At 40.5% G+C, this 15,757-nt stretch overlaps 1 protein-coding gene across 8 annotated transcripts in view; it reads right to left on the bottom strand.

The window, feature by feature from the left end:
- TENM3 (teneurin transmembrane protein 3) overlaps nt 1-15,757 on the bottom strand; it is a 1,099,611-nt gene that overhangs the window by 177,900 nt on the left and 905,954 nt on the right. For all 8 annotated transcript variants that reach the window (XM_069244742.1, XM_069199199.1, XM_069199207.1 and 5 more), the window contains one exon: nt 6,659-6,873. In XM_069244742.1, coding sequence (XP_069100843.1) covers nt 6,659-6,873 — 215 coding nt within the window. The remainder of the gene's footprint in view (nt 1-6,658; nt 6,874-15,757) is intronic.

The raw sequence follows: 15,757 nt of genomic DNA, 5'->3' as shown, positions 1-15,757 counted from the left end.
ACTCATTTGCGTATCCACCTTTTGGACAGCCCCAAAGAGTGGGTTGCAACTCCTTTGTTCTGATTACATCAGAGATCAAAATGAATTTAGGTATGATCTGCATACACATAACAGTGTATGTTATAAGAATAGAAAAGATGTTTGGAAAGGTTTCAACACATTACTACACTTCACAAATGTTTCTAATTAAGCTGTTGCTGCATGCTTAAAGCGCTAGCATGGTCCTCAATGTATAAGAAAAGTTTCTGTGTCAACTGTTGTATTACTAAAGAGTTTCAATCCTTTAGTTCACATCTGCACAAAGTTTTAAGTGATAAGTTCTATCTGTATCTTTTACCAGTAGCAACGGTATAATAGGGCACTTGTTTTTCAGAGAACCGGTAGGCTCGAAAGCATCATTCAAGAAAGATCTTCGGGTCTCAGTATATACCAAGAGCTTAGTCCACTCTGATCTTCCCGACCTTCTCAAGAAGAAGATGATTCTACTGGAAGAACATAAGCACATTCCACAACAGTCGGTTACAGACAGCAGCTTCCGCATCATGAAGATTTTCTGAGAAATAATGACGCCATTTAAGTTTTTTATGATCTCCTCAGCTAGAGAGAGAAAATAGTTGTACTTGCTCATCTGGGGTGGTGAGAGGGTTTTAGACTAATGATCTTAGTTTTACTATTTTACCTGGTTCATTTTCCAACTTTAATTGCATCAGGAACCATTTACATTTCATTTGACAATGTTTTATTTTAGTTGGCTTTGTTTGTTCTACATCGGCCAAAACAGCTAAACCAGGAGTAAAGAACATTAAGTGCTTTAAAGAGTTCTGTTGCCTAATCAAATATAGGAATACATTTGAGCAATGAAGTTAAAAAAATCTTTACTGTAATATGTTTCCATCACCATGAAGCTACTGATTTCAAGTTTGGTACAGTTTTTACTGGCTTACTTAAGCAGGGACAATTACTAAATAAAAGGAAATCATGTGATGGTGAAGGGTGAGCTACTTGAACCAGTTGAGAAGAACTAAAACCCATGTCAAGTGAGTATCCTGTGATATCTGTAAACCCTTTCACATCCTACTTTCCTTGGCACATGGATATCTTCTTAGTAACTCAAAACTGGCTGGCCACATTGCTGAATAAGCCTGTATATGTCAATGTGCCCTAAACATAGTTAACGTAAAAGTGCTTGGCCATGTGTAATAAGTTCATGTAGCACACCATATAAAATTAGCTCACACGTTGCAATCAAGAGATATCTAAACTAGTGGAAATAGATATATCATGTGTAGCGCAAAAGATATCAGTAGCAGCCTATTGCATACAAAGAAACTGAGATAGAGGTTAAATTAATGATGCTAATATTGGATAATGTATGTAGAATTTCATTAAGAGGACAGTATAGGCATATAGTTTGATATAACTTTCTGCCAATATGATTGGTAAAAAACAGCAAAAGGAGAATCTCCCATGAACATGTATGCTGAAATGAGATTCCAGAAGAATAGATGTTCCTGGCAGACATGAAATGGCAGATGCAGGCTTGCCTTTGGTGCGCCTATATCAAAGGCAAGTCCCTTTTGCATCATGTAGTCATTTAGCCTTTCTTCATTTTAAAGGATACCTATTCTCTGTTGCTATGCTAGTTACTTATGTGTGACAAGTGCTCACTGTCTTGGTCATTCTTAGTTAATACACATAAAATCTGGAAAGACCTATTGCCAGCACTAGGCCTGGCCTCATTGTTCCACATCAGCTGGCCTCTACAAATAAATACATGAGAAGTGTTTCAACAATGAAAACAACCTTCTGATACTCCTCTCCATTCATTTCTTAAATTATTTATATTTTGATCCTATCATGCCCTAAATGTCTGTCCTTGCCCTACCTTTCTGATTCTCACCTACTTTCTGTTTGTGTGTATTATCCTACTTGAGGTGGTAGTCATTGACAGAATCCTAAATAGTCTGTTTATGTTCTGATAACTTGACCTTCCTCGGGTGTTCAGTCCCCTGCTGTGTTGTTTTTGTGTTGATACCTATGTGACAGTTTGCAGTCTAGTCTAAATACTACTACAAATCTCATTGTCATAAATAAACATGTTTCTCATGAACATTATTGTGCATATTTCATATTTGTACCTACAGATTCTATGTTACTTTCTCTGTTCAAAAGCTATAACTTTGTAGACCTCATACTCTTTACATACCTTCTTTTATATGATATTTTTATATGATAAATGCATACTACTTGCCCTTTCATGGACTATATTTTCGGACTACTGTGATCAAGCTGCCCCTTGGTCTATGCTGAGATGTACATGCTTGGACCATACCTACTCAAGTTGGTACTGTGTAACACCCTGGACAAATTGTGTCAATCCCCCCTTAATCCATTTTCATTTACAAATAGCAGCTATTCAACACGATTTCTAATAAGGCTTTTTTTGCACCTCAGCACTTTCAATATGGATAAAATGTCTTATCATTTATATATTCCCATTTATGATGCACACTCGGAACAGGATAACATTTTATGTGTATATACACACACACACACACACACACACAAATCCTTATTTATTATACACTCATCTTGCCTGTAGCATCAACTATCAGTGCAGATATTTTAGAAAGATCTTGTAGGTTGTGAATTAATTTTCCACTGAGCAGAATAATTTAGTCTGCCCATTGCTAAAGGTTTTAGAGAACTCCCAGTCCAACAGATTGTTGGGAGGATGCAATGCTTTCAGTCAATCCACTTATTTTAGGACAACAGATTCCTGTATGGTGATTTCCTTAGTGTTTGGTGAGAATACAGTATATTGAATGTTCTAGGACATTCAGTGCTTTTAGTATGTACAAGAGTTCTTTGAGTAGGCATGTTTATGTGGGGCTTGGTGTTTCCTTGGTGCTTTTGTGTTACTCTATTTCAAATACACACCGATGATTTAGGCATCCAATACCATACCAATACCATCCAGAGTTTGGATTGTGTAGTGTTTATTTTGGTGTTTTTATTGTTTCAGTCTATAGAATATTTTAGGTGTTGATGTTCTTGTGTCCCACCTATTGATTTGCATCTTGGACACAAGGCATTTTTACCAGGGGTGAATTGACCCAAGCATCAACCCAATTCTCATTGCCAGGAGCATAGGGATTTACTGCACTATGACTGCCATATGCTAACTGAACCAGGAATATGAGACCCGAATGTGTCGTACTAATACCTCCTTCCAGAATAGCTTTGATAAAACATCATATTTCTAAAGTAAATGATTAATTAAATGCTTCAAAATTTTCCACTATTGTATATATGATTCATTAGTAATTTTAACTTTCCAAAAACAACATTGTATTTTCTCGTCTCTGGTTCTGGGTATGATTCTGTAGCTTAGATATTTACTAAACTCAGAGTCTCATTATTTTTTGCTAATGAAGGCAAATCAATTACCTTTCTATGTGCATAAAAAAATCAACCTCTCCTTTCATCTAGTTCTGCTTTAAGCCATCAACGCCCTTTGTTATTTGTGAAAGTCTCTTTGGATGAACTTATTGATCTTCTTGTAGCAATACATGTGACATTTTTAGACAGGGTCAGAGACGACTTTCAGCTATACATTGATTGCTTTTGAATGTGAGCCATTGTCAATTATTTCTTTATAATTTACAGCTTCAGAAACGGAAGTCAGAGGCGTGAAAGGACAAATCACTCCAAAGCAAGGAGTGAAGAAAAATAACAACATAATTTTGCTAACGGGTTCAGCCACATGTATTATATATCTCCAGTAGATAGTTATAGTTAGGACCATGTTTCAATGCAAAAGCATTTTTTGACTTGCCTATATCTTTGGCGTTGTTTGCCTAATCTTCATAACATTTTCCGAAAAGATTGTGCCGGTGATTCTCATTGTGCACAAAAAGTTTCAGGATGATCTTTCAAGTGGGGATTTAGAAAAAGGGGGTGGAGGAGAATTGAAAACCGTATGTTTCCTATGTTAATTCCCATACAAGTTTTGAACATGACTGCAGCCTCAACCACTGGGCGGAATTACACCAAAAGTGGCAGAAAGACAGCTTTCAATATGCAGATTACGGTTTCAGTTATTTGGTGTAAATCCATTCTGTAGTTAATGAGAAATTTAAGGAAATCCAAATTTGCATATCTCTGACCACGATGACTTCGTGAATAATGACATGCTTGTGCAGGAAATGCAAAGCTCAGATTGGTTGCAATCACTTCAACCAGGAAGTGTTGGCAGCCATCTTGGGACTTGGCTTCAGCTGAGTCCCTAAAAACAGTGAAAAAAGAGATAAGGGGACAAGGTATGGACACCCTGACCTCTTAGCTCTGGTGCTGGGGTGTTAGAGGTATCCTGCCAGGTCAAAAAAGTACTATTTAAAAAAAATGTTAGTAAGAATTTGCGACGTCACAAAATCAAAGTAAAAATATAAAAACAAAAACCAAGCACGGTCTCCCGTATTTGTTTGATTAAATGCCCCTGGTAGGGCAGGTCCTGGGGGCGTTTTTAAAATAAAGGAAGGGGGTGCACTAGACCTTTTCCTCCCCCGGGGACCTCCAACTCCCCATGGCTTTTTTTCTTCATAATATGCGTGAGGGGCCACATGGACCCCCCTCACCCCAGGGACAACCACCTTCTTGGGGCAAAATGTATATATTGTAATAGGAGGGGTCCTGTGATAATAATCTGTATTGGTCTCTTATGGATCAGTAAGATACTAGCTCTGGGTAGTAGGGCCTATTTACCTGATCAGCACCAGTTAAAATTGTTTGCTTGCTTGTTGACACTTTCCACCATATTATTGGATGTTCTTGTATGAGGAGATGCAGGGTTTATTCAACTACTACCCATGTTATCTCATAGAATTATGCAGAGGGGTGGTCAGTCCCCCCACAGCCCTAGGAACTGCCACCTCCCTAGGGCTTAAGTAATGATGAATGTGGGGGTGGGAAAACATAATCCCCATGCAGCCCTGGGGGCTGGAGGAGGGCTGCGTGCCTCCATTAATGGTCCTGAGGACCGCCACACCACAGGGCCAGCTCCTGATATGTCCTGGTGTGTCTACCCTGGGACATAGTAGTTTGCTGTGACTTACAGGGAACTTTGACAGTTCCAGCCAAGTCACAGCAAACAGTCCGCTTGCAGCAAGTGAGAGCTGTCAAACAGCTCTCACTTGCTACGAGCGGAGGTTTTCTCTGAGGAAACAATGGCTTTTGCAAACAGGGAGCTGCAGGGTTTCCTCTGTTTTCCTCTGCGCAGGCAGGGAAACGGAGGAAACAATGGCTTTTGCAGACAGGGAGCTGCATCTTTAGCAGCTCCCTGTGTGCAAAAGCAATGCCAGCTCCCGCAGGAGGCGGGGAGTCAACTAGGCCTTCAGGCTCCCCCACGGACCCCAACGCACATTAGGTGCCCTATGGGGCACCCAAGATTGATGGCTGGGTCCCAGGGGTATGGGTCCCCAGGACCAAAATCGGCCAGGGGAGGAACGCCGCACGACTCCTCACCCCCTAAAAAACAAAGTATATAGTGAGGTCAGGCCCAGGGGATAGAGTCCCCAGGGCCAAAATCAGCTGGGGGAGGTGGGACGCATGGTCCACATCCCAATAAAAGTTTGGGCCCCAGGGGATGGGGTCCCTGGGGCCGAAATCAGCCTGGGGAGGGAGGCCAAGCAACCCCCTCTATCCCCCACCCAAAAACATTATTAAAAGTCTAGGCCGTTCTGGCTAAGATGCCCATTTCACAGAAATTAAACCTCAACAGGAAGCACTTACAAATATAAACGTAGCAGGTGTCACAGTTGCAGCTCCATTTTTTGAAAGTATAAAGACTATATGCAGTATGGGGTTGGGTGGTTAGGGGGTTGGCCAGAGGGATTGGCGGCAGGCCAGGCCCTGTGGCCAACCTCCACCGTGCACGGGCAAAGGCCCTGTGTGGCGCTGGGTCGTTATAGGGGGTTAGCCACACACGGCCAAATTTACGTTAAATTAAAAGAAATTTACAGAAAAAAAAAACAAGAGTTACCGGGAAACATTAGAAGACAAATTATTGAAGAAAAAAACTATGCATGGCGGGGGAGCGAGTTATAAAACATGCCTTGAAATCAATTCACTTGCTCCTGATGGTAGCAAGCAACACCATACACAAGGCTTATTGGGGTAGGGTTCCCAGATATATTCACAAAATCCATTACACTGCCAATCAGTCTCTTCACACTGCAAAAACACACCAGATCACCCAAATGATACTTCAACAAGACAAGCTAAAACATGGAGGCAGGTCTCTGGGTGCAACCAGTCCCAAGTTTTGGAGAGCACTGAATGCAATCCCTGAGGTACAGCATGTTACACCAACAGTTACAGGGAAGGCCTGAAAACTGAGCTATTTTGGCTCACGTTTTTAACGCACCTATTGACACTCTCAGTATACTGACTAAGAGTACTGGTTTTGGGTTCCCTTTACCAAATTCACCCTACCCTCCACCTCGCCATAAGTGTTCCACCGCAAATGCTGTCCAAAGGAGCTCCAAAGTTGCAAATGTCAAAGCTTTATGAAATCTTTTAATAAAAAAATTACTATTCTAATTATGTTTCATAAAATAACATAGGCTGTTTACTGTTTCAGTATAATAAAACATCCTACCTGGGTGTGCGAAGGTGGTAATCCTTTTCGGCCATATACTCCAACCAATGCATCCTTCTGAAGGGAGATATTGAATTTTAGAAACTGTGGCTGGTCAATAAAGAGTTGTGATCTCCAAAACACCCCAGGTGGCACATCTTGTACAGCTCTTCGGCCAATATCAAGCTCTCCAGAATCTATGGTGTTATTTTCCTGTGGAAATCCTCCTTGTTTACCTAAAGATTAAAGCATACATACAAAAAAATGCAGGTGTAAAAACAAAATTTATTTTTTGCAGTTCAGTGAGGACTATTTAAAAACACATTCACAAATAAAATAAAGTATCATATTAAAGTATTCAGAAACACGCCTTTCCCTTCTGTCAAACGAGTCTGGAAGCAGGACAAAGTTAAAGAACAAAGCTGCACACTCCTTGCGAATCTGATCCAATGAAACAACTACAAGAAACACAAATAAGACATTGGAAACATACTATGTTATGTGCCTCAATATTTAGAAATATTGTACAATGCCAAACCTAACAAAAAAGGCACAAGCACCAAAACTCCACCTATCTCGAGTGATTTCTTGTTTTTCACATTTATGATTATTCCTCAGAAAAGCTGTACTTGGAAGTCCCCATTAGGGGGTACCAGTGAATGGAGTGTATAGAGTTTTCAGATGTAGAACTTCTCAGTAAACAAAAGCAAAGCAATTTGCTAGACAGATCTTTTTCAAAGTTTGAATGTGAGCGTTGTAGTCTTCCCTAAGTCCAGAAGAGCTGGCTCCAAGATATCTATATATCTTATTATCCCTTTAAGGTTTGATCAACTTTTGAGGTCAAATGAATTCACATAGCTCCTGCTGCAACCGAGGGCATTGAGGTTTGTTGCTTACGGAGGATTTCCATAGTGAGAGCTTGGTGTTGGTTATATTGGTGGAAGAAAACAGCACGGAACAGCAGGGACTTACTAACTCTTATCTTTCAGTTATTTTGTCTTTACATGGTGTGCAGCATGTGGCACCCGGACAGTGGCCAATAAGAATTAGACAAAAGCTGTCTAATGGAAACTGGGCCAAAGGCAATAAGTGGCCACCCCAAACGTAAGTAGTAGCATGGATACTCTGACCTCCTCTTCTCTCTGCATTACAAGATGTCTCGCATCCCATTACTATTAGTGTATTCACCCCACTCTGAATGGTATTCTCTGTAGGGCAGTAGAAAATGTTCACACATTTACACAGTAAATGCCTTTCTAGCATCTCGTTCGATGCACGTATTTTTCAAACACCTTTTTTGGTTTATGTAGTAAAAAAACTAATCAGTTCAATTATCATTTATATCTTCACAGGCAGGATACATGGTTAATTACACATAGTTACAAACGTACTCAGCTTTCGACATTGCAATGTATGCTCATTGTTTCATTTACAGTCTTGCATCCCTGCCCAGTACATCCTTTCTTCTGCTTCGCTAACTCCAATTCCATTACCCTCCGTCATCTCCATCCCACACATACCATATTAAACCATATAAAATAATTTCAAATTATACATTTCTCACAACACCCCCTTCGGCATTTCTGGGGCACCCTAGTCTTTTGTAAATCTCTTTCTCAGTTGCTGTCCGTGGTCCATTCCTGTGATCCAGGTTTTATAGTTTGGGCCGGCCCCTCATTCCACCTCATTCTCCTCAGAGCTTTGCTGTTTTTTCTATCTAACACCAAACCTGTGCTACGCAGCACTTTTTTGTATTGGGTTAGTGATTACTCATATACATAACAACATAATCTCATCTTCCATCACCTTCGTTCTCTCATGATTATGTTACATTGTTTACCTATCCTCCTCTAAAGCTTGAAAACCCACGGACATTCCCACCAAGTGTGATTAATGCATGCAATGTATGCACGGTGTTAATGTATGCAATGGTTTATTTTAAAATACACCAGTCGTAATACTCACTCAATTGATATCTCTCAGGAAGTCCACCTGGTCTCTTCCCACTCTTTCCTCTAATGGCTGACAACATTTTCTCATTTTTCTTTTACCAGAGTTAGCTCGTCTGGTAAATTATATCCGTGTTTTGAATGTTAACGATATTGATTTTTTCACTAGTGGTTCTACATGGACTCTATTGTCAAGTAGTCCTCAATCTCTTAACAGTTGTTTATGTCTGGTCATGAAATGTCGTAATTGTTGTTCAAAAGATTTCACTTTCGATGCAAATGGAAATATGACCTATTAAAGAAAGTAATCTAAGGCAAACTAGTCAATAAACAAGACTGGTCTCTGGGCATGCAGGTATGACTGGGCACAGGAAATGCAGGATGTGGCTTCTAACCAGTGGCGGCCGGCAGCTTTAGGAGGGAGGGGGGCGGGCGGGAAGCACACACACACACATTCTTTCACACGCAGACATGCACGCACGCACATCCATTTACAACACTCATAACATTCAAACATGCACGCACGCACCAAACATTCATTTTAAAAGATCACACACACTCATTCTTTCACACACACGCACATCCATTAACAACACTCATAACATTCAAACATGCACGCACACATCAAACATTCATTTTAAAACATCACTCACACACCTACCTTCAGCCTCGAGGTCCCAGGAGGGTTGGGACTGCTGCCTTAGGTCTGCCAATGAGGGAAGGCAGCAGTCCCAGCCTCGTCACAGAGTGGGATGGGGTCAGTGAGACTGCTGACCCCACCCCACTCTGTGACGAAGTGTCACTGATTGAAACTTGCCCTGGGCGCTTCAAGGTTTAAACCTGAAAAGCCCAGGTCGAAGTCAATGGGTGACGCTTTCCTCGTCACCCAGGGGAGGGCCTCGAGGCACCTTTGCTGAGCCGAGGAGGTCATGCCCATAGGAGCTGTGACCTCCTCAGCCCAACAAAGTCCAGCTCAGGTAGCCAGGAGTCTGCCCAAATCGTGCATGTCTCACTCCCGACTGTCTGAGCTGAAAATGAAGAGTGTCTTTCAGGCTGACCTTTGTTCAGCCTGACAGCCACTCTTCATGAGGGGCAAAAGGTGGGGAGGCGTGGCCCCTCCGCCCTAAAGGACGGGCCGCGCCTGCTTCTAACATGTAAGCTAGACTTGTAACTGCAGAGAAAAAAAATGCTTCTGGGCACTACAGATGGCCCTCAACGCAACTCTGACGTTTTTCAATTTTTTTTTTTTTTTAATTCGTTTTGAATGTAAAGATGAAACATTTACTTTTATGCAACCATCGTGAAGGTCTATAGAAAGCTTTGCAAAGGCTGCAACGTTTTTCGATTTGCCAGATTTGCATGGAAATTGTGACTGGTGTGACAATTTATGTTGCAAATATCTTTATTTAAAACTAACACAATAATTCTGCATGAGATATTTCTTTTTAGGAACACTTTCAGTGGAAAGAAAAATATAGGCTTGAATCAAAAAAGTTTACCTACACTTTGGTTGGATTATATTTTGCCAAGAACTGAAAAAATTTGAGTATGTAAAGAAACTAGTTAACTGGGAATACTCACAAGGTTTGTGATGGCTAAACCAAGAACTTTCCAAAACCCTGCAGGTGAAATAAACACAAACTTTGCGCACCCCTAATTCTAAGAGAGCTAGCTTTGCCTGCGAATTGTACTTCAGTAACATGAAGACATTCCTGTTAGTTCATTTTCATCTGTTCGCTGTTTTTTTTTAGGTGTACCGAAAGGTTCTTTAAGGAGTAGATTACCAGAATCTGCACTGTGCAGATGACAGAACAGTCTTTCACGGGCTGCACTAATCAGAATGTCCGGAAGCAAGGTGAAACATTTATAGACAATCAATAGCACACCATCTCGTGCCAAGGAATAACCTGTCTGATATGACAGTCTAAAGATCCGTCTGCAAATAGCTGCACACCCTGACTTCACACTGCTGGTAAACTGCAAATGCCACACAACCCATTTGAAATCAGACCCTTTCTTGGAAATGTACTTTATTGCAAGAATCAATAGGGCTTCTAATTAAACTATCACACATTACATTAACTTGAAATACTGTAAACATTATCGAACAGAAAGGCCAATAATGTTGAGGATACGCACGTGGTGCTCATTTTGTATTTAAGCGTTCACTCAGTACACAGCACATAACACATTTTTTAAAGACAAAGAAACACAGGATTCCTTTCTTTTTTAAACAAATGATATTGTACATTTTATCACGGTAAGAATTCAAACTAATTAATGCAAAAATTCGCATCTCACAGACAACCATAAAATATGGACACTATTTCATGGTTCCTTGTGAAATATGTGTTTTATCATCATAATGACAGGACTCAGACCACTCTTCAGAGATTGAACACTGTCAGGGCTACTAGAATTAAGCAGCAAAAATAACTAAATTATGAACCAAGAAAATAAGAAGGCACATTCTCTAGGTAAGAAAAAAGGCTTTTTTTGCAGGTTTTCCCCAACTTTGTTCCCCTTTTTTGAGTATTAGCTGCTGGTTTTCAGCTCTGAAAGTGCACTGACGCCTGCTGTCAGTGACAGTGCTCCTTCCCTTTTTTAAATGGTATATGTAATTGGATTCCCCCAACTGGCATTTGCTTACTTACTTATAAGTCCCTAGTATATGGTACCCAGGTATAAAAGGCATGTAAGGCTGGCTCTCCACACAAGATGCAGCACTGGTTGTGCCACTCTTTGTATGACAAAGTGAAAACACGATTTTCAGCTGCCATTGCAGACTTAAGAGTCTGTGCATGCACTGTACACCCAACTTTGCCATTACCACCAATGTCAAAGTCCCCTTAAGTCACTTAACTATACATGTAAGTCTCCTGTAAGGCAGGCCTATGTAGCCCTATGGCAAGAGCTATATATTTTTAAGGTAGACATATATGTTTGATATGTCTATACAGCAAAGCCCTAAAGTGTTGGTGTTTGCTGATGACAGTTAGGTAGCCTTAAAAGGTAAATGCAGAGCTAATGGTTGGCATGCCAATGCATCTAACTTCTAAAAGAGGCTACCTAACCGTGTCATGTAAGGAATTAATTTAAAGGGGACATCAACTGCAACTCAATGGTGCAGTCCACCATTTATGTCCACTTTAATACTGGTCACTTTTACAGAAGTTGCCAAACTTTGACCCAGCTAGTCCAGTGGCTTCTGGGAGGCACAGGGACTGAGACAGGTTTCTGCCTGCCTGGGGAGACATGTGAATGTCTCATGTTAAACACTAAGGCTGTTGCTACACTGGAGGTGCAACCCCCTCTCCCACCCACAGGGTGGGTTGCATAGAGTGTTAGCCCAAAAGGCATGCATTAAAGGGTGATGCCGCCTTTGAATGGCCTCTGTGACAACATTCATATGCAGAAAGCCCTTTAATTCCTCTAGAAGGGGTAGAACCAATCCGTTTTCCATGGCTGTGCTAGCAAGGTCCTCATACTCGAGGAAGACTTCAGCCAAAGTGCACTCTGGGGTAGCCAGATGCCACACAGCACCTGAACTGTGTCACCAGGTAGGATGGGACCTACTAGCCGAGTGACTAGTGATTGCATTGTCCCTTAGGAGCCCTTGACTGAGATATAGTGGCCACCCCTGGCACCCGAGAGGTTAGTACTCACTGGACTTGGATCAAGGACAAGAAAAGGACCACTCTGCACCCTTTTGATGCACACAAAGAGAGGTTGCGGCACTCGACAGACTGCACCTGCTGCACTATGGGTTAGTGAAGTTTGGACCCTGTTCTGCATGCCTGGCCTGGGTAAAAGTTGATTCCCAGCCCCAATCCACAGCACAGGCTGCAAGGATAAGGTGGCTGACCCTCTCCAGGGACACAAGAGCCTAAAAAGCCCAAAACGACAAATTTCAGATATTTGAATCTAGACTGTATGTTATTGTTTTAAGGTCATTACACATGGGGTCACAGAAAGTATAAATGGTGTGCATTTGGAGTCACAGCTAACTTCCTTTGATGATGGAACAACAACCGGAAGTGCAAGCTTGTTGGAAAATATTGTCTACATTGAGCCCCATAATTCTAAATTACGTTGCAACAATATTTCTAAGGTATTATAACAAAGAGCTCATGCGTCTGTTCTACAAAACATCAAAGTAAATTACAAAGAAAGGGGATGTGAGGAGACCTAAGGAATGGAATACATTTTTGATGTGTGTGGGGGGGGGGGGGGAGGTGTTCGTAAGGAGAAAAATACCTTCAAAACTAAAAAATCCTTTAGAAGTCTTCCTCATCCCTGAACAGTGATTATTATATATGTATATATTAGTTTTACTTACCTTCAACTCATACTTTCAGATTGTGTACAGTTTTATCACAAATGTTGCGTAGTGAAAACCATATTTCAAAAGGTTGCAGAGCATATCATAGTGCTAAAATCAATCTTACAGAAATCAGATATAAACAGTGAGCCAAAAATTCCCTTAAAAATGAATAGAGTAATTCTAAGGAACCTCACCTCCTACAATGTAATTAAACAATATAACAATGAAAAACTAAGAAAAAAAAAACTAAAAATGTTTGTTGATGTAAAATACACATTATAAGCTAGCTTGCAGACTTTGTCAACTTTTTCCCTAAATGGACAGTAATCCTGAAAGTGCCATATTAAGAGGAATGCATATTTTCCAATGCAATTACATTGCAGAGATTACTTTGTTTTCCAACTGTTCAATTAATTGAAGCTAGTTGTTATAATCTTTGGTAAACATTATCAAACTTTTGTAGGAATTCCAGGGGCTTATTTTTCATATTAATGTCTTTCACCAACAGATAGCCTATTGTCATTCTTTTACTTTTTTTCTCTAAGAGGGAATTTCATCCGAAATAACATGTAAATTGTAATTATGCTCCTAAAATGCTTCCTAGTAGAACTTAACGAAGTCAACTCTATCACTGGAGAAAGGGGGGTGGCTTTTCTCAATCGACACATGATCGTTCAGCAATTACACATAATGTTAATTCTCAGTTCTAATTAAGAGATTGATTCTTAAATATACATCAGTTCTGACAATTCTTGTGAACAAAACTACATTTACATTCCTATAGTTTGCCCACTATGTTAATATCTCAAATCTGGAGATTATCGCCGTCTGTTTTCACAACATGCCTGGAACGTATTGTAACACATCCATAGGAGTGGCACTTCATCAGTTGGTGTTATCTAGGAACATGTCTGCAATAGGTCTTCGTGGTTAAGACAACTATTAATTGAGGCACCTTTTCCATTCTGTGATGTGCTGGGTAATGGACATCAAGGCAAATCTACCACTAGGTGCACAATTCCAGACTTCATATTACAACGCCACCAGGAAATTAACGAAAACATGAAAGGGCAAAATAAGAAAACAATGAGGCTGTATTTTAAATGTATTTTCTTCATCTCTTGCTTCAGCTACAGGCTTGGATGTTATCTTAATTCACAGCATGTCTCAATAAGTAGGTTTTGATTTTTTCCTTCAAAGCTCTGAAACTCAAGGGAGTCACAAGACCACATTTGTTCACATTATGCAAAACAAAGCTGGATTCCGAGATGATTGTTAGTCATTTGCGCAGCATTGTATTCATTTTTACAGAAGTGCCTATTTAATGCCACAATGTGACAATTGTTGCTTATGAGGACAATGTTGGGCGAGGTTAGTCTTGTTATTAACATCTTTAAAGGCATCAGTTTCTAAAAGTCATCTAACATCCAAGTTAAATACGAGTCTCTTCTCCTTTATAGAAGCAACAAAATAATGATTTAAAGCTGATCCATCTACTTTCTAAATCTTTCACTCCTCAGATTAAGGGTTTGGATGGTCTGAACAAATCTGGCACACAAGTATCCCTTAGTCTTGGCAGTGCCTAAGTTGGTTCTACAAATATATCATAAAGGATACCAGCCTCTGTGGCCAACTGGTAGCACAGCAGAAAGAGGAATGTCTTGCCAAGAATTAGTCTGGTGGCATAGTGAAGGACAGACCAGGTAAATGTAAGTGACGTGATCCGGAGAAGACCTTGGTAACCGTTCAATGTGGATTTATTCTTGGTAGGAAACTTTTTTTTTTAAGTTCTATTTATTTAGCAATTTTACATTCTGCATGATTTATTTTCCTAAATCGTGTGTACACAGAGGATTCCCCTGGAAGAAATCTGCTGTGAGAATGAAGTCCATCTATTCTCGATTGTAGAAGATGTGGTGGAATTTTACGCTTCTGTTTCCACACAAGTACATCCAGGCTACTAGATAGTCCACACTGCCTATGCCTTGCTTCCTTCGACTGAACTTTACAACAATCCAAGATCCAAAAGTTTATGTCTCTTCTTCTTTTAGGAAAACAAGTTCCATTTGTACTCATCCCACATAACTTCTTTGTTCAGCACTATTTATTTGTTGGCAGGGAAACCACACAATTAAACAGAGGAGTCTTCATGGGTAATCGAGGACAGAAGATGTTTTACTGGAGACTCTAAGACATCTCAGAATCCAGGGAATGCTAAGGGAACACTGTTGAATCCTAACAGCTCAATAAAATATTGCAAATCTTCTACCAAGGTGAGAGGTTTAGGGTGCTACACATTTCCAGAAGCATTGCATTACATTCATGGAGCTCAGGAGACAGTAAATGGCTCGCCTAGTAAAGCAACAGACTACGAAAAGCTTTGCCACTTCAGTGGTGGCCAATGCACAGTGGCACAGGGGGTGAGAGAATGCAGGAGGATGAGTTATCGGAAGCGACGCAGGGCTTCTCCCATGTGGCAGCTAGGATGCTTAAGGTGACTTAGAACAGAGTCTGCCAGTGAAGCTTGCACAAAAGAGGAGCAGCACAAATTGAAATGCCGTGCGATGAAACGCTGCGCCTAGAACATAATGTATGCTCAGCCTCCAAAAGTCCTTTACATAAACTGCCAAAACAGAGGAGACAAAGTTGAAACCTCACTCCTATTTCACGAGAGGGTTACAAAGCAGTCATGGGGAAGGGAAAAAAGCCTACCAAGAGTGTTAATTTTAAATGTCAGAAATCATCTCACGCAAAAATATATGAAAATTTTAGCAACGAGCATAAAACTTATCTTCCATGTTCTCTACGCTCAGTCTCACCCTGAAGAAAGGGACAAGCATTATTATC

Source organism: Pleurodeles waltl, chromosome 1_2 (assembly GCF_031143425.1).
Source record: "Pleurodeles waltl isolate 20211129_DDA chromosome 1_2, aPleWal1.hap1.20221129, whole genome shotgun sequence".
NCBI lineage: Eukaryota > Metazoa > Chordata > Amphibia > Caudata > Salamandridae > Pleurodeles > Pleurodeles waltl.
The sequence above is the reverse complement of the archived record's forward strand: the minus strand, read 5'-3'. Positions and strand labels throughout refer to the sequence as shown.